The following is a 22010-nucleotide window of genomic DNA, read 5'->3' on the forward strand; positions in this document are numbered from 1 at the left end:
GAATTGTTTGCCACATGTTATCAAGATATTCTATTGTTAAAGGTGAAAATTCCTATAGATAAGTAGTTACCTAGATATCTTAATTTTATGACAAGACAGTAGATTCAACATTACGAGCACTTTTGAACCTATGGTAAACGGTGGAATGCAAAATAAAGTTACTGTACCAATACCATATTCCCTTAGAGCGATTACGCACTGCACTTCCGTCATCCGAGTTCTATCCGTCATCCGTGAGAATACCAGCGATTATCTACGACATTGTCATAAGCTCCCATACAAAATAAAAAGGAACGTATTTTCACCGACTTGGATCGGATGAGTGCGTAACCGCCGTTATTGTCTTTTAGAGAGCTTGTCTCCGGACTCTATGAGAAGACATTTTAAACTCGAAAGATTCTTTAAATTAATGTATAAGTACTTCTATACGTAAGTACTAATCTCTAAATTAGTCTACCTGATTCAAGCTGAGTTGTTCGATAGAAGTAAAAAAAATGAAGTGTTGATTAAACTAACTAACAACAAAAAAGTGAAGATTTATCTTCACTTTTTGTTTTGAACAACACAGCGTTACTCCCATGTTTTGATTAATTATGTCTGTACCGGACATTTTTGTGATTCTCTACTTTATTTTCATTAATATTTATAATTTCGTAGTTAAGTAGCAAAGGATATAATAATTTATCCGATATGCAACAAATTTTACTGAAAATATAATGTTAATTAACTCATTAAGCAGTAACGGAAATCGTTGTACTTCGGTTGCACTTATTAGGTAAGTCGAGCGCATGTAATAAATTACAAAAGTAGGTTTATTCTTGCCGAAAAGCAATAAATATTAACCTCCATCAAATGCGACATTATACAAGATTACGCACGAGTGCTATGTTTACGTTTTATGTACTAGGTACAATTACATAAACCAAAATATAAGAATGCGTGACTACTTAAATATAACCTTACTTCGAACACCGCTTCCTAGACTTTAGCGCCTCTCAGAATGTGTAACTCTTATTATATTATTAATATAGGTTACGGCAATACCTAATCCAGCAAAGACCTCAGTACTAGCAGTACCTACAGATTTTGAACTGTCTGATATCTTAAAAATAATGTTAATGTTAGACTGGTAAACTTTTCCAGGTAGATTCTCATCTAAGATTATTATTATAATTACCGGATCTATGATGCCGGCCATAGGAACGGAAACAGTATCCTCTCCTCCAGCCGCCACCAGCTTTTCCAGCACTTTGAGGGTCTGTTCCACGGCCGGCCATTCGCTCTTTTGCGCCAGCACCAGGATTTTCGCCGCAACCTCCCGCATGTTGATCCCCGCACTCGGAGGCTTGGGCACGTCGGGGATCCCATTGCCCTCCTTGACTTCCTTCTTGTCTCCATTGACGGATGATGTCTCATCTTTCTCTTCTACTTTTTTCTCTTTTTCCTCTTCCGGAACCTTCTTCGGTGGGCCCTTGCCGCCCTTCTTTCCGCTCGGGACTTGAGACATTCTCACATTACTGAATCACAAGGCACTTCACAGTTCGCGCGAGCATGGTGGTCGGTTTGCTCGCGATGTTAATCGTAGGGCGGGCGGACCATAACTGCGGCACTTGCGTAGCCCCAGCCGCCTTCTTGCATGATTCGAGTAAATAAAGGCTACGGCAACGCGAGCTGGATTTACAAACAAACTTACTAAAGGCGATGTCTCAAAATGTCTCATACAATGACCCATTTCTTTTTATTTGATGAAACGAAGATAGGATTTGGAATGGAATAGAACTACACGTCGTTACGTGCCACGTAGAAATCGAAAAAGATTTATGGAATATTGCCTTTGAGGTAGGTAACTTCTTTAAAATACAAATAGAAATCTAGAAAGAGCCATGTTGGTCACATAGAGAGGAATGAATAAGTAGAATATTTTGCTACGGAGGCTAAAATCTACATCTTGAGATTCGGGCTTACCGTCATCCTTTTCGCCACGGAAGTGGGAGTCGGCTTATCGCAATGATCTCCAAATCAAACCATCGTGTCAATAGTACCAGCTAAGTTTTTGCGATAATTTTGTTTGATACGAAATACCTACACAGTTGTGAAAGGATTTTCTTAAATTGAATCATAGTAATTGGTGATTCTATCAATATCTAAATAGCATAACCTTTGTTGGCGGTGTTTGAGTCGCTAAAGAGTTGAGTTTGCTAAAGAATTGGACTAAATCGAAATTTTTTGTAGCTCCGAAGTTCGAACCCCACACGTTGCACTATTTTCATACCAATTTTTAGAACAAACTTTACATTCAGTTGGAGGGGAATGAGGGCAGTTATTTGAGGAGATTCAAAGTCTGTGAATTGGGTAAACGAGTAAATTGGGTCTGATTAAAAAAATATTAGTCTACGTTTTTGCCCCAAGTTTCAAGTGTCATCGTCAGCTTATCTCCACGATGAGATAATTACGCAAGAGATTAACTTATACCTAGTGCATATTATATAGGTGCACTCTTAATTCCGTCCCTCATAATTCGATGGGACAGCAATCCGACACGACCAGAGAAAGATCAACGACTTTTCATATTTCCCGAGGCTTGTATCTCCACTAACTTGCAAGCTGCGGGTTTCCACTGAGAATATCTTGAACAGTGGAGTTCAAGATATGCTACCACAGAATAATTATTAATAGTACCTTTGAGAAACAAGAGTCACTCCGCAAAGACATTAAATAAGTAGAACTCTTGCTACGGTGCAATAAAATGTAATTCAGTTCGCACAGCGCTGCAGCCTAAAATTTAATAAACACCTCTCTATCTTTCTCTTACCTGTCTTTCACATAAGATAAAAAGAGACGCGAGTGCCGTCGAAACGGTACACTGCCATTGATATATTTTTCGAGTCATGTGATCAAGTAAGACCGGACTGATACTAAGAATTTCTTGACAGAAAACTCCAGTAACTTTTTTTGGTCTGACTTATAGCAAAAAATTAAAGTTGCCGTATCTGATCTTAGCCGTATCGAGGCCAGCCCACCCCGACCCCTGCGGAAGTGGGGTGTATATAGGCACACGCGACGGCCTGTGACGAAACATGCAAATTTTCCCTACCTCCTTAGCCATGGTGGTCGAGCGATCCGCTTTGCTCCTAACAAGGTCGAATAATCATGTGGTGTGTGTGTGTGTGTGTGTGATTCAGGTATTAGATTATGGGGTAGATGTGATATTAGGATTTCTACTCGGTGAATATTAGGATGTATATTATTGATAATTCAAAAACTATGATGCATAAAAATAAATAAATAAATGTTTTATAATGCACAGGTGAAGACCTTTCAATGATACCCAACTTGATATAGTTATCTTACTCCGCAAATTGAAAATACTAATTATTAGTTCATCACCACAATATTTTTTTTTGTGTGATGTAACCACAAATTCATGGTTTTCAGATTTTCCCCCGAATGTCTGCTATAAGACCTACATACCTGCCAAATTTCATGATTCTAGGTCAACGGGAAGTACCCTGAAGGTTTCTTGACAGACCGACGGACAGACAGAAAGACAGACAACAAAGTGATCCTATGAGGGTTCCGTTTTTCCTTTTGAAGTATGGAACCCTAATAATTAGGTTATGTTCGTCTCCAGAATGTAAGCTGTACTAGTCAAAATCGGTTTAGCTTAAAGGAAAGACAAACAGATAGACAGACAGACACTTTCTGATATAAGTAGGTACATATAATATTAGTATGGGCGTTCTTTCATCTTTCTTTTATCATCTATCTTTCATCAAATATATTTCATCTATCTTTTCTTTTATCTTTTTGCACTTGACCACAAAAAGTATCTTACTGATGACGTTAGACGTAGTTATATTGGCAAGCATAAGTCCACAGCAAAACATCATACTGAATACACTGAATATTTCGATGCCCGCAGTTCGTAGACATACCTACCTATTAGAGAGGGAACTTAATAAATTAAACTGCGTGTCCGCGACGCGACGCGCGACGGACGGAGTTAGTCTGTTGAGTTTCACTGTTAGTATAAAATAAGTTTTTCTCAATAATGCATGGAAATATTGTCATTATTTTCGAAAAAAGAACACGCGAAGTATCGAATTTTCGGACAAAGAAAATAAAATCCATTGCAGGAGCGTTTTTTGAATTTGGAACGATATTACAACGCTTTTGCAATGTTGTATGAAACGGCGTGCTGGGGATATTAAATACTCTTTGATCGGATCTCTTTTGTCATTCTTGGCATACCATAGTCTCTTTGCTTAGTACAAATTGCGTTTACGTGGCTGTATAGTCATAAATGCGCTTGCCTGTCGACACAGATGATTAAAAAAAATTGGCCTTGGAAAATTCGTCTTGAGTTTTTATTTAGTAGTAGTTATCTACTAAATAAATATAAATTTAAAAATAATTAAAATGAGTTCCAACGGTTCAGAGAGTGAAATTGAGATTAATTGTACTCCACCAGATATTTACCAGATAGAAGCCAAATTGGCAATGGAAAACCTGCTTCCAGCGAAGTCAAAAGAAAAATACATGAAAGTACCTATATTATGAAAAATTTATGAGTTGGAAAAACGAGAAAAAAGTGAAAATTTTCTCCGAAACAGTATTTATGGCGTATTTTAATGAGATTGCTAAAATTAAAATGCCATCTACATTATGGGCAATTTATTCCATGCTGAAATGTACAATTCATGTTAAATTAAATTTAATGTATAATATAAAAAGTGTGTTTTATTTCCCTGCATTCTTTTGAGAAAAGCACTATATATGCCTCGGCGGGAAATGGCAATTGCCTGTCTCGTATTTAGTGAAGTCCTCGCCTGCGGCTCGGCCTTCAAACTCATACTCGACCTGCAATTGCTTACTTCCCGGCCTTTGCAATAATGTACTATTTTTTAATTGTGAGATTTAATCTATGTGTAACATTTAGTTTATGCATGTAGATATACTGTGTATGTGTTTAATTGTGTGAATGTGAATTAAATGTGTGTGCGGCATCTAGCTATTCTGAGTCCGTGTTCGTCTGTTAACAGTATTTTGCGAGCAATAAACTTTGATAAGCAGTAATTACTATACGGCATTTTGTTCGATAAAAATACTTACCTACCTAATATACCTAGTTAATTATTGTGATAAGCATGCGTTAAAGAGCTGACATACAGTATAAATTACAACTACAAGGTCAGACCTATTGTTATTATTTATTTATGAAATGCAATGCAGCTGATGTTTATTATTTTCTCTACCAGCTACCGAGCTACTTACCTACTAGATGAATGGCCAGGGGCCACCATAGCTTAGCTAAGCATTTTGTGCCCACTACTGAGGCGTGACTTCAGATTTTCTAAAAATCCATGGAAACCCTTCGATTTTCCGGGATAAAAGTAGCGCATTACCTACGAATATGTTCGTCTTTGGGATGTAAGCTAAACTATCTTTGTTCCCGTCAAACGCTATTTCTTTCTATTTAATTATTACCTTTTAAAAACCAATCTTAGGTAGGTAGGTAGATATATCTGTATATATAAAATTCAAAGTCCTGACTGACTGACTGACTGACTTATATTATCAACGCACAGCCTAAACCGCTTGTCCTAGAGACATGAAATTTGGAGGATAAAGAGTAGGTATCTACTAAAAAAGGGTTTTTGAAACTCCACCCCTAAGTGGGTCAAATAGGTATTTGAAATTTATGTAGTCCACGCGGACGAAGTCTCGAGTATAAGCTAGTTCTTTACAAACTTCTGAACCAATTTTGGTCAATTTGTGTGATTTTTACGCGTAAACCTGCAGTATCTCACACTCGCATTATGTAAATGTCGCAGCCTTGTGATTGATAAAATAATTATTATATTATGTTGTTTATATGTTGCTCGTCGTCAGTCCACGCGTAAAGTTAAACATAGTGATACGTATCCAAGTGATATTATTATATTATGTTGAGCAAAAACATGTTCAATAAAACCGGCTTAGTGATCAGGACAGTTAACAAATATTTTGCTTTGAGGTGCGTAAATGGAGGATTTTTCCTTCCTCCTACCTAAGTTAAGTGGGAAAAGTTTTTGTGATGTCTATGAATGGGAAAATTATATTCTATGAATGGTAAAACAAAATACCTATTCTATAATCATTAATATGTGTGTCCACAATGATTATAGTGATGTGGTAACTAATAAATAAGTAGTAAATAAAGGTTAAAGACCAGTTAAACAGCTGATTTAGGTATTGTAATGATTTTAAGCTTATCTCGTGGTTTGACGACATATTTTAATGTAGATAACGGGCACATACCACGATTAATTTGATGGTTTTATATTTTGTCGATATGTCGATCCAATTGCGATCATGGTCATAACGAGACAGCGGTGCTGCGAGAGAAGTTTGAGCTGTCATAGGCAGTAGCGCACTACCCTCTTTCTTTTTATTTTCGCTGAAACTTCACAAGCTGTCCGGCAAAATACACTCCCAACGTCACTATTAACGTTAATTTGGGTTTTATTGTCGAATTTTAAGAAGTCGCGGGCATCGTCTATTTAGTATAGGTAGTGGTAGGGATTAAAAATCCAAATCCAAGCCGGTAAAGTCGCGGGCATTATCTATTATTTCATAACCAAGTTAGAAATATCGTTCCTCTTTTGCCAGATTAGCTCGTCAACTGCAAACGGATAATGAAAGCTATTTTCACAACCCGGGATGTGAACCCTTGACCATCGCTACGTTGGGCGATGTAATAGCGGAAACGGCTCATAAGTACCCAGGGAGGGTCGCCGTTCGCTCCGTACATGAAGACTTGACTGTCACCTATGAGGAATTGCTGAATCAAGTATGTTAGTTGTCTTCATAGATTATTCTAACTTGTAGAATTTGATCTTGCTAGTCGATTGCAAAAATGCTGCGTGAATCATTGCTAGAAGTTGAATCTACGCTGAATTTATGGTAGTTTTGCTGCAACAACGCATTTCAGATAAGAGTGGTACCAACTGTGTTGTACACAACCTCTAGAAACTAAATTGACAGGTCTAAAAATGCTCTAGCTCATGGATGTAGGAAGTAATAATTCTTATCACTAGTCTTTTTGATTTATTTTGTTATGAAGGACTACATTAATTTTAGATCAGTTAAGTTAAATTTAAAGGTCGTGTATGTATTATTTAACATGTTGCTAGCCGATACCCGCGACTTCGTCTACGTGGATTTAGGTTTTTCAAAATCCCGTGGGAACTTATTGATTTTTCGGGATAAAAAGTAGCCAATGTCACTTTCCAGATCTTTAACTATACCCATGCAATAAAATCCCGTCGATCCGTTGCTCTGTTGCGACGTGATTGAAGCACAAACCAACAAGCAAACACACTTTAGCATTTATGGCAAGGTAGTGATTATTAACGGTTAAATTGCTAGCCTGTCAAAACATAACATAGCAAAATGAGAAGATCCTAGTGGGGGATTTTTAATGTTACAAAAAACCAACGTTTATTTTCAGGCAGACTCTTTGGGATGCGCACTACGAGCGCAGGGTTTTCAAAAAGGAGATCGTCTGGGACTCTGGACACATAACTGCGTTAGTTGGGTAGTCGGTTGCGTGGCGGCCGCGAGAGCTGGTTTGATATCGGTAATATTTTTACCACCTTTTTCATTTTTTACTATGACACCTTCGAGTATCTCCGTCTCCAGGATGCTAGCTATCTCTGTACCATAATGTCAAGGTCGGTTAAGCAGATAGGGCGTGAAAAGGTCACAGACAAACAGCTAGACACATTTTCGCCAGTCTAATAATCCACACAGATATTATATTATATCTGTATGGATTATTAGGCTGCTAAGTCCTAATAGTGCTTGCTGCTAATTAGTAGACAAGTAAAACAAAATAATGACAATAGTGCAGTGGATGGTCTTCGAACTGTATGAACAATGCAATGTAAAGTAAAATATTCATTATTGTTTGTACCTACACCAATAGCAAAGATGTTTACAAGTAGGTACAAAAGGCGGCCTTATAGCTGAAATAGCGATCTCTTCCAGGCAACCTTAGGGTAGAGGATAATATAATAAAAATTAAATAAAGCGGGCAAAGGCACTAATTATGTAGTAGGTACTTCTTAAGCTACCCGTGCGAAGCCGGGGCGGATCGCTTGTTTAGCAATAAATTTAAGGTTAATTATAATTTGACACTAGTTTTCTTTTCATCATCATGATCAACCCATCACCGGCTCACTACTGAGCACCTGGGTCTCCTTTCAGAATGAAAAGTGTTTAATCCATTCATAGTATAAAACTACATTATTCCTGAGTGACATAGCTATATTTTATTTTAAAAATAAATCCGTACGAAAATTGTAATAAGCTACCCGTGTGAAACCAGGGCGGGTCGCTAGTCATTAATAAACTAAAGAATAAAGAGTCAATTTAAAACATTTTCAGGTCCTGGTCAACCCAGTGTACGAGAAAGCAGAACTGAGCTTCTGTATCAACAAGACAAAGTTGAAAGGTCTCATGATAGGCGATACTATCAAAAACAGAGATTACTACGGCTTACTGAACACGCTGATCCCAGAGTTGCAGTCATCGAAGGAGGGATCGCTAAACTCAAAAGAGTTTCCAAGTCTTACTTCAATCATTAATGGAGGAAATGAAAAAATCAGGTACCTACTTAAATAAATAGGTAGTAAGTACTAAAAAAACATAAGTTTAGTATTCTAAAAGGGAGGCAAACTAGCCAAATCACTACACATATTAAGTATTTATTAATGCAAAAGTGTGTTTGTTCATGGAGCAAAGGATTAACGTAATTATTTGCATGGATGATATAGTTAAAGAACTGAAGAGATTTACAAAGGCTACTTTTTATTACGAAAGATCAAAAAGTTCACACGGGATTTAAAAAAAAAACTAAATTCAAGCCGACGAAATCACGGGCATCATCTTAAAGTACGAAACAGAGGTCGAGATGGCACGGTTGCCAAGTAGGGGCGCCTCGCGCTAACCCGGTGCGGGATAGCGCAGGTGACGTGCAGGTGTGCCGAGCATTCCCTCACCTCATACCCCGATTGCCATCTCGACTTGTAGCGTACTATAGTAACATTAAGATTAATTACATACTTTGTAAATAGCTCAGTTATCAACAAAAACATGAGATGGATCGTACTGAGCGAATTTTGATAAGTACAAAATTAAACAAAAATAAAATTAAATACAAAATGAAATTCGAATAAGAAAACATTAAAACACTACTGTGCATCTTTTTTTTTTAAATCAAGTAAGTACTTATCTTGTCGAATAGAATTACTTATAGTCGTTCCTACTTGTACACGTAAGTAATTTGGTATTTCTGATGCAGTGGCGTCTCCACACTTGACTCTCTGATCAGCAATTTCAAAAATAACGCTGATATAACGAAGTATGGAAGTGAAGTGAAACCAGAGGACGGGTCTCTAATTCTTTTGACTTCAGGTACTACCGGTAAGTATGTGGAAATTTATCAATTTTTTTTAATTAATTATAATTGACATACGCTTGACCACGATGAAACCTGATAGCAAGTGGATGATGATGAAGCCTAGAATGGGACACGACACGTTTGCCGACAACCTGCTTGAGTTAAAGATACCCCTATTATAATAACTGAAGAGCTAGCGAACAAAACAGTGTAGGTAGTTATAAACAGTAGAAATAAAATCATGAAGGAGGAGTTAAAAATAAAATTTATTGCTAGGAAATCTAGGAAGGTGATCTAAACCCTAGAGCTATGCGGATAAGGAATGATGATGTAAGGTGTTTCATTCGCGTGCCTATATGATATAACTAGCTTATGGTCGCGATTTCATTCGCGTGGACTACACAAATTTTAAACCCCTATTTTACTTTTTTAGGGGTTTCATTTTCAAAAATCCTTTCTAAGCGGATGTCTACGTCATAATAGCTATATGCATGCCCAATTTCAGCCCGATCCGTCCAGTAGTTTAAGCTGTGCGTTGATATATCAGTCAGTCAGTCAGCTTTTCTTTTTATAAGGTACCTGGGTCGAATATGGCCAGGCAGTAAATATGACCAAATACTATTATTTCTAAAACGCAACATTTTTTAAAACTAAACGTGGCCTTACATGGTCGAGATTCGCGACTTGATCCGAACACCGCACCCGCCACCACTCCCGCACAGACACCAGCTCCTCAGGAGTCGTCCAAGTAGGAAACCATGTCACCGTTATTAAAATCTCCCGTAAGTTTTGTCCTGCATTTTAGGTTAGTTTTCGATTTCATTAGTTTCTATTTATGTTCATGCTGTTTGGCAATTGTATTTTGTAATTTCTGTGTGTATTTCTCAAAATACTTTTGTGTTTATGATTCGTTTGAATAAAAAGAAAAAAGGCGTGACTGAAAATATGGCTCTTGGCTATTGGCCATATTTACTGTATAAAATCATGGACACCTGAACTTTTTACTTTTTATTTTAGGTCATGCCAATTATTCATACAACAGATATGGCCATATCTATGGGTATATTAACCTACGCCGTCGGAAATACGGCCATTTTCCCATTTTTCAAAAAGTAAAGAAAATCTGTAACTATTAAATGTTTTTCATACTTTTTTCAGTACCTATCAATATTACTCTTTAGGTACTCTTTGACATAAATACTCTGACATGCCCTCTAGTCTTCAAAAACATGAAAAAAATTGACACGAAACCTTAAGGTGGCCATATTCGACCCAGGTACCTTATATTTAGATATCGACGAAGTATTCTGAGATCGATGATAATATAGTGATCAAAACAAGGCCCGTGTCTTGCGAGATGGTATCTTCCTAATTTATAGATAAGTATGTATGTATATAAAACACAGAGTTTTTCTGAAGATAATATAAAGAGTCCATTTCAGGTGATCCAAAAGCAGGCCTCGACTCTCATATCGGTGTTGTGAACAATGTATACTTTTCTGGAATACGAAACAGTTTTAACGTAGGACATCCAATTATATGTGTACAGGTAACAATCTAAAAAAAGTACATTAAAAATATTTCAAAACACACACCATTTGACGCCAAATCGTCTAAAGAAGAAGCTCCAGCTTCTCTATGAAAGCCTAAGAAAAAGCGTAGAAAAACCGGCCTAGTGCGAGTCAGGCGCGCGCACCGAGGGTTCCGTACTACAGTCGTAATTTTTCGACATTTTGCACGGTAATTCAAAAACCACGATGCATAAAAATAAATAAAAATCTGTTTCAGAATGTACAGATGAAGCCCTTTCATATGATACCCCACTTGATATATGTAGTTATCTTATCTAGTAGAAAATAGAAAATTCTAATTAGGTTCCTGACCACAATTTAATTTTTTTTGTGTGATGTTACCACAAATTCACACTTTTCAGATTTTTATCCTAATGTCTGCTGTAAGACCTACCTACCTGCCAAATTTCATGATTCTAGGTCAACGGGAAGTACTTAGGTTTCTTGACAGACTGACAGACAACAAAGTGATCCTATAAGGGTTCCGTTTTTCCTTTTGAGATACGGAACCCTAAAAAGTGATCGCTGAGGCGATAGATAGCAAAAGCAGAAGTAAGCAGTAAAGGGTTCATACTACGTCAGTTACTAGCATGGGGTAGCGCGAGCAGGTGACGTTGCCAGCTGTTGAGGTCGATTAGATTTCCTCCTTACCCTCCAGTAGAATATAAGACCAAGCAACGTCTTCGCCCGTAAAAAGTGAAAAAAAGCGGCCAGGTGCGCAGCGGACCGCCCGCAGTGTAGGGTTCCGTAGTCATATTCCTTAACCTGTGAACAAGGTAGTTGATAGTTTTCCTTTAAAATTGATTATATATACTACTGCTGTGAATTTTTTCACGTTCCTATATACTACCATTTGAAAAAATTAGCACTATTAAACATATTTTTACAAACGGATCTAGAAATCGAAAAATGATGTTCCCACACCCACAGTATTTTTAAAATACCTATTCAACGATACCCCAAACTATAGGGTAGACGAGAAAAAAAAATTCATTCCCACTTTACATGTAGGGGAGCTACCCTAAAAAAAATATTTATCACAATTTTATTTCACCATTTTGTCGTCGTGATTAATATTTATATATACCCATGCCAAATTACAGATTTGCAACACTAATAGTCTCTGAGATTAACCGAGGACGGACGGACATGGCGAAACCAAAAGGGTTCCGTAGTAAACAAGGAACCCTTATAGTTTCGCCATGTCCGTCAGGCGTCACCGCACCATCCTTATTATCAAGGTCCTATTTTGATTTGCCAGGCGCCATTGTTCCACGCGCTAGGGGCCATAGTGACGCTGTTGTCCAGCTTGCGATACGGCGCCACTGTCGTGCTGCCATCACCCACGTACAACGTAGCAGCGAATGTTGATGCACTATGTTCTGAAAAGTAAGAACATTGCGACTCCCCGTCTTACAGTTCTATAAGTTCTTAAGTATGGGTTGCCTGGAAGAGATCACTTTAGTGATAAGGTCGCCCTTTGTTTTTTAAGTGTATCCTGTATTCTTACACTCTGTAAATCTATTAACAATAAAGTTATTTTAAATTAAATTAAATTAAACTAGTTCTACTTAGCAATTAATAAGTACAGTGCGTGGCCGAAAGTAATGTACCTTTAGAAGGAGATAGCAGATTTGTAGAGAGTTGTCAGAGACAACGCTCTACAAAGCCGAAATGTCATTCTAAAGGCCGATGTACACTACTTTCTCCCAGAAAGTAATAATGACGAATATTAATAATGGGGAGCTGGTGAACAAAACGGCGTTTTGCAATTGCACGTGTTCAGAATTAAACTGCTCCAACATTAATCAAATCCTAATTACATTCATTTGAATAAAAAGATGAAAAGATTTTATGTTTGATGTATTTAACTAGCTGACCTGCTTCGGCTTCGCTCGGGTGGAATTTAGAAAATCGAGGTGGCGGTTTAATTTCCAAAAATCCTGGAACATTTATTTCTTCATTTGTGACCGACAACCCAAATACCAATGTCCATGCAAATAACTTGAAAAATGAAGGACTTTCATACAAACTTTCATCCCCTATTTAACCTACTTAGGGGTGGAATTTCGAAAAATCCTTTCTTAGTGGACTCTTTACAAAAAATACACTCTCAAAATTTCATGCCTTTGGGACCAGCGGTTCAGGCTGTGCGTTGATATGTAGGTCTGTCAGTCAGTCAGGACTTTAAATTTTATATATTATGTACAAAGGTGAGGTGTGATGGTGATGAGTGATGACCATATTATTGTAATCAGCTTAAGACTAAAGCTTCGAGGATCCCAAACGCGCCTTGGTCTTCATGCCTACGAATTCGAAGGGCACGCCAGATCCAGTTTAGATTTCTTCGATAAAATAATTATACTCTGATGAGTCATGATGTTCACGATAAAATACATTATTCCAGATGCTCAATAATAACAGGAACACCGACAATGTACCTGGATATGATGTCTCATGTGAAGCGGAAAGGGGACCTGCCTATACACCTCCGCGTAGCTCTGGCAGCTGGCGCCCCTTGCAGTCCGCAGTTGATCAGACAAATCAATGCGCAGCTGAAAGTGGAGTCTGTCAGGGTAAGCCATGCTAGTTTATTACACGAATGGATAAATGGTGTCTCATGTGAAGCGGAAAGGGGACCTAACTAATTTTAGTCCGACCCAGCAGTCGAACCCAGGACCTCGTCATCTGCAGTCGAACATGCTACCCGCTAGAGCCTAGACCAACGAGGCGGTAGAGAGAAGGAAATGCATAATAATAGCAACACGTTGGAAAGATATTTTAATTTTATTTATTTTATGTTTTAGGCTCTGTATGGACTGTCGGAAACCACAGCTTGCGTGTTTCAATCTCTGCCAGAAGACAGCGTGGAGGTTGTTGCAGACACTGTTGGATATACAACGGACCATTGTGAAGTTAAGGTAAAAAAACTTCATAACGACCTTATATAAACTGTCAGAGGTCACTAGAATTAATGCTATTAATACATTTAGAAACGGCGAGATTAGTGTATTTTAGTTTTTATAATAAGCTAACAGAAAACATATTGGAGATGTGTCATAACATGTTTAAATTTTTGTAAAATATAAACTTATTGAAAAATCCTATTCATTATCACCATGTAAAATGGTAACTGCTTTGAAAAAAGCTTTGAATTTGAATGTCTGTATTGTAACTCTGACAGAACTTCTTTTTTCAAAGGTAATTGATGACAAAGGAAACACTGTGCCATTCGGGACTGCAGGAGAACTGATGGTTAGAGGATATCATACTATGATTGGCTACTGGGACGATCCAGTCAAAACCAAGCAGACTTTGAGAGATGATGGATGGCTACACACTGGGTTAGAATGCTCTTCGATTTTTTGGGATTTACTTTTAGGATTACTAATTAATGGATATAAAACGTAGGTATTATTTACTTATGTCCATTAATTAATCTAGGCTTTATGGTCCCAGAGTATCTGTGTGATTCCAGACAGATCTGCGTAGCGCTTAGCACCACTCACTACCTACAGTACGTGGCTTCAGCTTTGTACGCTCTACAAAGCTGAAATGACATTCTATAGGCCGATGTTCATCACTTTCGGCTGCGTACTGTACATACATGGGACAAAACCGCAAGAGTATTAATAAGTTTAGTTGATGTTTTACGATCACTTAGGTTAAATATACCAATGTTATTAATTTTACTTTTTCAAAGATTCTCTCTGATCTCTGACCACAAGACAGAGTTTGATCACTTCAAAAGTTGTAAATCAGCGATTCAAATTAGGGCAGTAATTATAGGAATTAATACACTCTTGTTTACTGAAGTAGGTACGGTACACCTATTTTTATAAATTATATTTATTTTAAAAGTAACATACAGACATATTTAATGTATTTTTGCCACTTTATTCTATGTAGAAATTATGTATTTACCAAACTGTTGTAATGTTTTGTGGGTTTTTTCGTGGGCTTTCTGGCTTAGTTTGTTGTGGGCTGCTCATTAGACTAGGGCGCGTTTGGGAACCTCGTTACTTTAGTTAGTAGGTTTGTAAACAATATTTAATTTTTTTTATAGTGACAAATTCATCTTATCTGAAGACGGATATGGCAAGATTGTGGGTCGTCTAAAGGACATCATAATTCGAGGGGGAGAGAACATTGCGCCAAAAGAAATTGAAGATTTCTTAAACACACACCCAGATGTCCTCGATAGTCAGGTAATAAAATTATTACATTAATTATACTTGAAGCTATTAAAATAAAATGTAAGAGAAGACATACAAACTGAACAAAATCACGACATAACAGTCAAAGACAATAGTTTCGAGAGAGAAGATGCGACAAAAATGAGAATATTAAAGACAAATTACCGAATGGAAGTGCCGAATAAAACTGAGTATATGATCTTAGATAAAATATCTGACGTTATACTTGTAATGCTTATAGTTAAGAAACAAAGGAATTTTAGAAATTAATTACTTCTGAAATATTAATAGTCTCAACCCATTGCCGGCCTACTACTGAGAACAGGTGTTCTCTCAGAATGAGAACGCGCTTTAGAACGTTAGTACTATTATAAATTCTGTGCTTTAGACTACACACCTTTGAAAACATGAACTCTCAGGGATGAGGATTTTATATTTTAATTTACCTACTCATTTCTGGTGTAATATTACCCAGGTGATATTAAAAATCTATAAAATTATATAATCCTTTAACTAAATTGCAGGTAATTGGAGTGTCAGACGAGAGATTAGGTGAAGAGCTCTGTGCAGTAGTTAGACTTCATGAAGGCGCGACTTTCACGGTACAGGATCTAACAAACCATTGTAAGGGAAAACTGGCTCGCTACAAAATACCTAGAATGCTGAAAATCATGGATGAATTTCCTAAAACTGTGTCTGGTAAAATACAGAAGTTTAAAATAAAAGAATTAATTGAAACTGGAAAACTATGAGTACTTAGAAACAATAAATATAATGAATGTAATATTAGATGTACACGGGTAAGATTTTCGGATGAACTGAGAATGGTACTGAGAATTCAAATATTATTTAAGATCATAAGAACAAACAAAAATTGCCAAAACTTTAAAACGAAAATTCTGATATCGTCACTGAACACCCAAAATTTATTGGCGGTTTTGACATTTTGATGATATTGCTAGAGAATCTAGGTTCCATTATATTAGGAATCAAGAGACGCGTCGTTTCGGCCAATCAAAAAAGTCCAATAGATACTCTAACAAAAGAAAAAGCTGGTAACAGCGCGCGGTATTCAAAGCCACTGAAAGCAGCAAGTGTATCATTTAGTTCCATAATTTTGAACCTACCTGTGGGTTGCTTGCTAGACTGACTTATCGATATTTGATTGAGAAATTTTGAGACTCCGCGGAATAATAATATCAATGTTATAATTATTATGACTGAATATTTAATTTGCTTGTTTCTTCTTGTGTTAAGAGATTAGATATTATAGAATAAGTTTAATAATAATTTTGTGAAACGCTTTACGCGAGGTACGCTTTTTGTAAGTAAAGAAATATTTGTGGTAATAGGCTACTTGACTCATATCTAATTTCGTCCAATAAATGATTATTTATTATAGTATTTTGCTTAAGACAACGAAATATATCAATAACAATTATTAAAAACGCAGGATGGATATATAAATCCAATTTTAAAAAAGACAGTTTTTATTTTTATTTGAAACGCAGAAAACGCTGTCAGCCATGATGTGACGTCATTAAATATGTAAACAAAGAAATGTCATCCCTATGTCACGGAAGTTTATGCTGTTGTTTACAAATGCATGACGTCAGAGCACAGATAATCAATAGGCCAAACATGGCCGACAGTGTTTTCAGCTGTCTATGAAAAATATATTTTTAAATTAAAGTTTTACGGTTTTTAGGGCGCAAAAAAATATAGTGTTAATTTTTTTGATCTAATAGGACAAATATTAACCATTTAAGACCAACTTAAAAAAAAGTGTCAACTAGCCTATTGTGTTTAATTTATCATAATGAAAATAATTATAAGATGGAAATCAAACTCGATAATAAAATTATAAGATAACAGATATAAAATCGATATAGGACCATTAAAATTGTTATCATTATAAAGTCTAAGATATTAGTAATATTCTGTGATGCAGCTATCTGTAATTAATATGTATTTAGCAACATTGTAACTGACTCTATCAAATCAAGTTACTTATAAATTTTTGTGGTTTATACGAAGTTCAATATGAGAGAAATATGGTTATTTTTGTTGTTTATTAGTGACTTTGTTTCAGTATCGCCGTCATCCGGTATGTAGATTGATAACATAATCCATATCCATACTAATGTTATAAATGCGAAAGTGTGTCTGTCTGCTAGTTTTTCACGGCCCAAGTTTAACCGATTTTAATGTTGGTACAGAGATAGCTTGGGGAAGGATATAGTTCTCTTGGCCATTGAGTACTATACAATTAGAAAGGGTGCCCACAAACCCACTCCAAAAAAAATTTAAAACGCTAAAGTTAGCGTATATCTTCTTCTCACTTTAAAGGGTAAGGTATCAAACGGTTGTGTCGGTTCGTCATAGTGATAAAAATTGTCGTTTCTTTGATGGCGATCAAGAGAATTCCGACTGCGTAAGGCGCTGAAAATCAATGGACGAAATCCACGAAAACGAAGCATTTTTTTATTCTATTTCTTTTCGTTTACTCTGGAAAGCTTGTTTGGGCTTTTTATCCCGGAAAATTAAAGAGTTCCCACGGGATTTTTGAAAAACCTAAATCCACGCGGACGAAGTCACGGGCATCATATATTTCAAGGCTGTGGCATCATCTAGTTACAAATATTATTATAGGTTAGGTACTTAATTTATGAAGTAGTATGTGAAAGTCTATTTATTAGATTGGTAGGTAGATAAAGGTGGATTAAAAGGTAGGTATGTAATGTAGCTAGCTAGAAAACAAAAGGTGACAAGGTAATTTTTTTACCTAGCTACGGAGTAATGGCGATTACGCACTGCACTTCCGTCATCCGCGTTATATCCGTCATCCGTGAGAACACCAGCGATTATCTACGACATATGTCATAAGCTACCACACAAAACAAAAAAGGAACGTATTTTCACGGACTCGGATCGGACGAGTGCATAACCGCCGTTAGTGTGTTTGTCGGTTCATCGGTTCGCTCATGATTGTCGAAAATTCATTTGATACATATTTGACATGACAAATCAAATGTCATGACAAATTCGATATGGCGGCTGTAACAAACAAAACACGGCAGGAAAGAAAACCGGCCAAGTGCGAATCAGACTCGCGCACTGAGGGTTCCGTAGTACAATCGTATTTTATCTACATTTTGCACGATAAATCAAAAACTACCTACTTACTAGATATCGTTCAAACTAATTTTCGGTGGAAGTTTGCATGGTGGTGTAATTTTCGGTGGAATGTAGGTACATCATATTTTTTTTGTTTTATCATTCTCTTATTTTAAAGTTACAGCCCCCCCCCCCCCCCCCCTTATACCACTTCTTAAGTGGTAAAAGGGGGTGGCACACATTTTACCACTTTGGAAGTGTCTCTCGCGCAAACTATTCAGTTTAGAAAAAAATGATATTAGAAACCTCAATATCATTTTTGAAGACCTATCCATAGATAGGTACCCCATATGGGTTTGATGAAAAAAAAAATTTTGTGTTTCAGTTCTAAGCATCTGACCCCCAAAATTTATTGTTTTTTTCTATTTTTGTGTAAAAATCTTAATGCGGTTCACAGAATACATCTACTTACCAAGTTTCAACAGTATAGCTCTAATAGTTTCGGAGAAAAGTGGCTGTGACATACGGACGGACAGACAGACAGACAGACATGACGAATCTATAAGGGTTCCGTTTTTTGCCATTCGGCTACGGAACCCTAAAAATCAAATGAAATGTCCGAAAATTTAAAAAAATATATACACCTTTATGATTTCTTTCAGTAAGAAGAGTACGTTTAATAGATCACACCAGCTATGCCATCTCTATCATACAGAAGACGATGTCGAGAGTCGAACAACGGTGTTGGTGCAACTTGAAAATAGATGATGTGCATGTAAATGTTAAGTAGGTAGACTCTTCAGAAAATAAATGGGATAGGTTCTTATTATTTTCATAAGGCTTCGTGTCCAAAGGGTGCCAACGGGACCCTATTACTAAGCCTCCGCTTTCCGTCCGTGCGTCTGTCTGTCTGACAGCGGGCTATATCTCGTGAACCGTAATAGGTAGAGAGTTGAAATTTTCACAGAATGTGTATTTCTATGACCACTATAATAACAAATTAAAGAAAATCAAAATAGCTGCCACGAAACAGTCTGTTCTGTCACTTCGATCTTATAGATCGATGGAAGGGCGTATGGCAGTTTTTATTAAATTGGAACGCTAAATCATTTGGCGGTACGAGTTTACTTTTAACTAACTAACTACGGCTAGCCGTTCAGCAGCTAGCTGCTGAAGCCGATACCAGAACCAAATTAGATATTAAGTAGGTATATCATTTTGTAAACTGCCTCTGCCAGGAGTCGTACCCAGGATCTACGGCTTTCAAGACCACATAGTGTAGGCTGTCAAGGAGATCGTCAAAACAATTTGAAACAAAGCAACTTGTAATATCTTCTTCTATAATATAAAAATGAATCATTAAATGTGTTGGTCATCGCAAATCTCGAGAACAGCCGAACCGATTTCGCTAATTCTTTTTTATAATATTCCTTGAAGTAAGAGGATGGTTCTTAAGGAGAGGAAAATTTAAAAAAATTGAGTTAGGCGGAACGAAGTTCGCCAGGGCAGCTAGTATAAAATAAATATGCGAGCAAAGAATCGATGACAGTTGAAATACAAAGTAAAAACTATGTACCGAAGCCCAGATTTTTTACTCGGGAGTTTAATTATCATGAAATAAATTTTGCAGCGAAGATGTCCTAGGAAAAGCAATATATGCCGAAGTCGATTTGAAAGACGGTTTTGTTGTGTCGATACAAAAAATAGGTATTATCGATAACACGATACAACAAAAATGGTTACCGTTTTCTGGTAACACCACCAGGGTTGAAGTTCACTCAACAGTAAAGATGACCGACGTTGCTGTAGGATTTAACGTGATCGCTAAAGAAGATAAGACTAAGAAAGTTAGTCACTCGACAGGGTTGATCGTTTATCCAGACGTACAGTTTCAGTTCACAGTAAGTTTCAATTTGTAATTTGTTTCATTATGGCTAAATATTTTAATCTCTTCCGATACTCATATATTACTTAATAAGGGATTTTCTTAGGATAAAAGACTCCTAGATCCTTTAGTAATGTGGCTCCGTAAAGAGTACAATAATTGAGACTTAAATTATTAACGATTGTTTAACGTGCTCTCCAAGAGAAACGGTAAAGGTCACATTCGGAACTTCAAAGTCAGAAGCTCATGCAGTTACTAAAGCTACAGTGGGTCTAATGTTTGAGGCCTGAGGGGCGCTAAATTCTTATGATCCCGGCCTGGGCGCCCCTTATTCTGGAAACATTGCATCAGTCGACCCTGGCATCCCTGGCTGGCTATCATATTCACAACACTATTGGCGCTGGTCAGTACCCGGCGCACCCCCAGGTGCATCTTTTGCGCATGCTAATGATCTCTTGTAAAGTACTTACGCGGCCGAAAGTAATGTAGGTACATTGACCTTTAGAAGGAGATAGCAGATTAATTGTAGAGCACTGGCTTGGTCGTTGAGACCGACAAAACATCATAATATGGGTATGAGTGACAGAGACACGCTCTACAAAACCGAAATGTCATTCTAAAGGCCGATGTACATTACTTTCGGCCGCGTACTGTACGGATGTCCACAATCCACAGTTTAAGTTGAAGTTTGCTGCTGCGCTGAAGTAAACTACACTGCACGTCCCTTGAAGCTGTGATAGCTGTGATAGTGTGTGTAGTGTGTGTGTGTGGTTAGAACGTCCGCCTCCTAATTGGAGGTTGGGGGCTCAATCCCGGGCACGTGCCTCTAAATTTTCGAGTTATGTGCATTTTAAGTAATTAAATAATCACTTGCTTTAACGGTTATTGATGGTTGTCGCTGCGATTCGCTCGACGTTTCATTTAAATTGTAAGCGCTTCAATTTGAAGGCAGACTTGATGGGACATCTTTGTTACAGATAACCAAACACTTGTTTACGGATGAAATAACAGTAGATGTAGTTGGTGTCCTGCCAAGAACAACTAATCGAATGCAATTCACCCCAGAGAATCATGTCACAAACGTTTTAACTGCCCTAGTAAGTTTGTAATTATTTCGATGTAGATTTAGACTCTTAGAGGTACTGTACACAAATCTCTAAACTAAACGAAATTATCGTGCTATCCTTGCCTAACTATATTTTTTTTTCTAGTTTAACTCTACTAGTACGGCTATTAGTGTTGCAAGATGGGCTAGAGACATTTTTGAACCAATAACTCTGGAGATGGCTACAAAAGAAATAGAATTTCCAAGGATTTGTTATAATTGTGCTACATAGCATTGCTTGACTTTTACAATTTTGAAAATGTTAATAAATACTAGAATGTTGGTTACTTATATCTAGTTATAGTTGGATATATTCTTTTTCTTTGATTTAGCGTTGTCCTACATATAGTACGCAACATAGTGTTATATCACATCCTAAAAATCTGGAAATTATAATTATGACGTTGTAGTTATCAATAATTTAATTATTATTCTCTAGCTTATGCTCGCGACTTCGTCCGCGTAGACTACACAAATTTCAAACCCTTATTTCACCCCCTTAGGGGTTGAATTTTCAAAAATACTTTCTTAGCGGATGCCTACGTCATAATAGCTATCTGCATGCTAAATTTCAGCCCGATCTGTCCAGAAGTTTGAGCTGTGTGTTGATAGAGCAGTCAGTCAGTCAGTCAATCAGTCACCTTTTCCTTTTATAGATTTAGATTTAAATCAAACAATTTATATCAACTTT

The 22010-nt window shown here is 37.0% G+C and overlaps 3 protein-coding genes across 4 annotated transcripts in view; 2 read left to right on the forward strand and 1 right to left on the reverse strand.

The window, feature by feature from the left end:
- The window catches only part of nompC (no mechanoreceptor potential C), a 61506-nt gene extending 59943 nt beyond the window's left edge, over window positions 1–1563 (reverse strand). The window contains exon 1 of the mRNA XM_034970895.2: window positions 1178–1563. Within this exon, the coding sequence (XP_034826786.1) occupies window positions 1178–1507 (330 nt within the window). The 5' untranslated portion in view covers window positions 1508–1563. The remainder of the gene's footprint in view (window positions 1–1177) is intronic.
- Window positions 1564–5895: 4332 nt separating this feature from the next.
- Acsf2 (Acyl-CoA synthetase family member 2) lies at window positions 5896–15965 on the forward strand. Of its 2 annotated transcripts, XM_034970906.2 has the most exons (12): window positions 5896–6016; window positions 6652–6832; window positions 7493–7621; window positions 8431–8651; window positions 9347–9468; window positions 10888–10994; window positions 12278–12405; window positions 13424–13592; window positions 13824–13937; window positions 14218–14360; window positions 15083–15224; window positions 15737–15965. In XM_034970906.2, exons 1-12 carry the CDS (start codon window positions 5946–5948, stop codon window positions 15962–15964), a joined length of 1755 nt encoding a protein of 584 aa, XP_034826797.1. In that variant the 5' UTR covers window positions 5896–5945; the 3' UTR covers window position 15965. The 2 variants fall into 2 exon arrangements, with proteins under 2 accessions (XP_034826797.1, XP_069356141.1); XM_069500040.1 differs by lacking the exons at window positions 15083–15224; window positions 15737–15965 and adding an exon at window positions 14495–14604 and having other exon boundaries at window positions 14218–14423.
- A 151-nt stretch (window positions 15966–16116) lies between these two features.
- On the forward strand, window positions 16117–21902 carry LOC117984311 (uncharacterized). The gene is made up of 5 exons (XM_034970945.2): window positions 16117–17319; window positions 18992–19115; window positions 19960–20230; window positions 21192–21311; window positions 21426–21902. Exons 1-5 carry the CDS (start codon window positions 17256–17258, stop codon window positions 21549–21551), a joined length of 705 nt encoding a protein of 234 aa, XP_034826836.2. The 5' UTR covers window positions 16117–17255; the 3' UTR covers window positions 21552–21902.
- The last annotated feature ends 108 nt before the right edge of the window (window positions 21903–22010 follow it).

This window comes from Maniola hyperantus, chromosome 8, assembly GCF_902806685.2.
Source record: "Maniola hyperantus chromosome 8, iAphHyp1.2, whole genome shotgun sequence".
Lineage (NCBI taxonomy): Eukaryota > Metazoa > Arthropoda > Insecta > Lepidoptera > Nymphalidae > Maniola > Maniola hyperantus.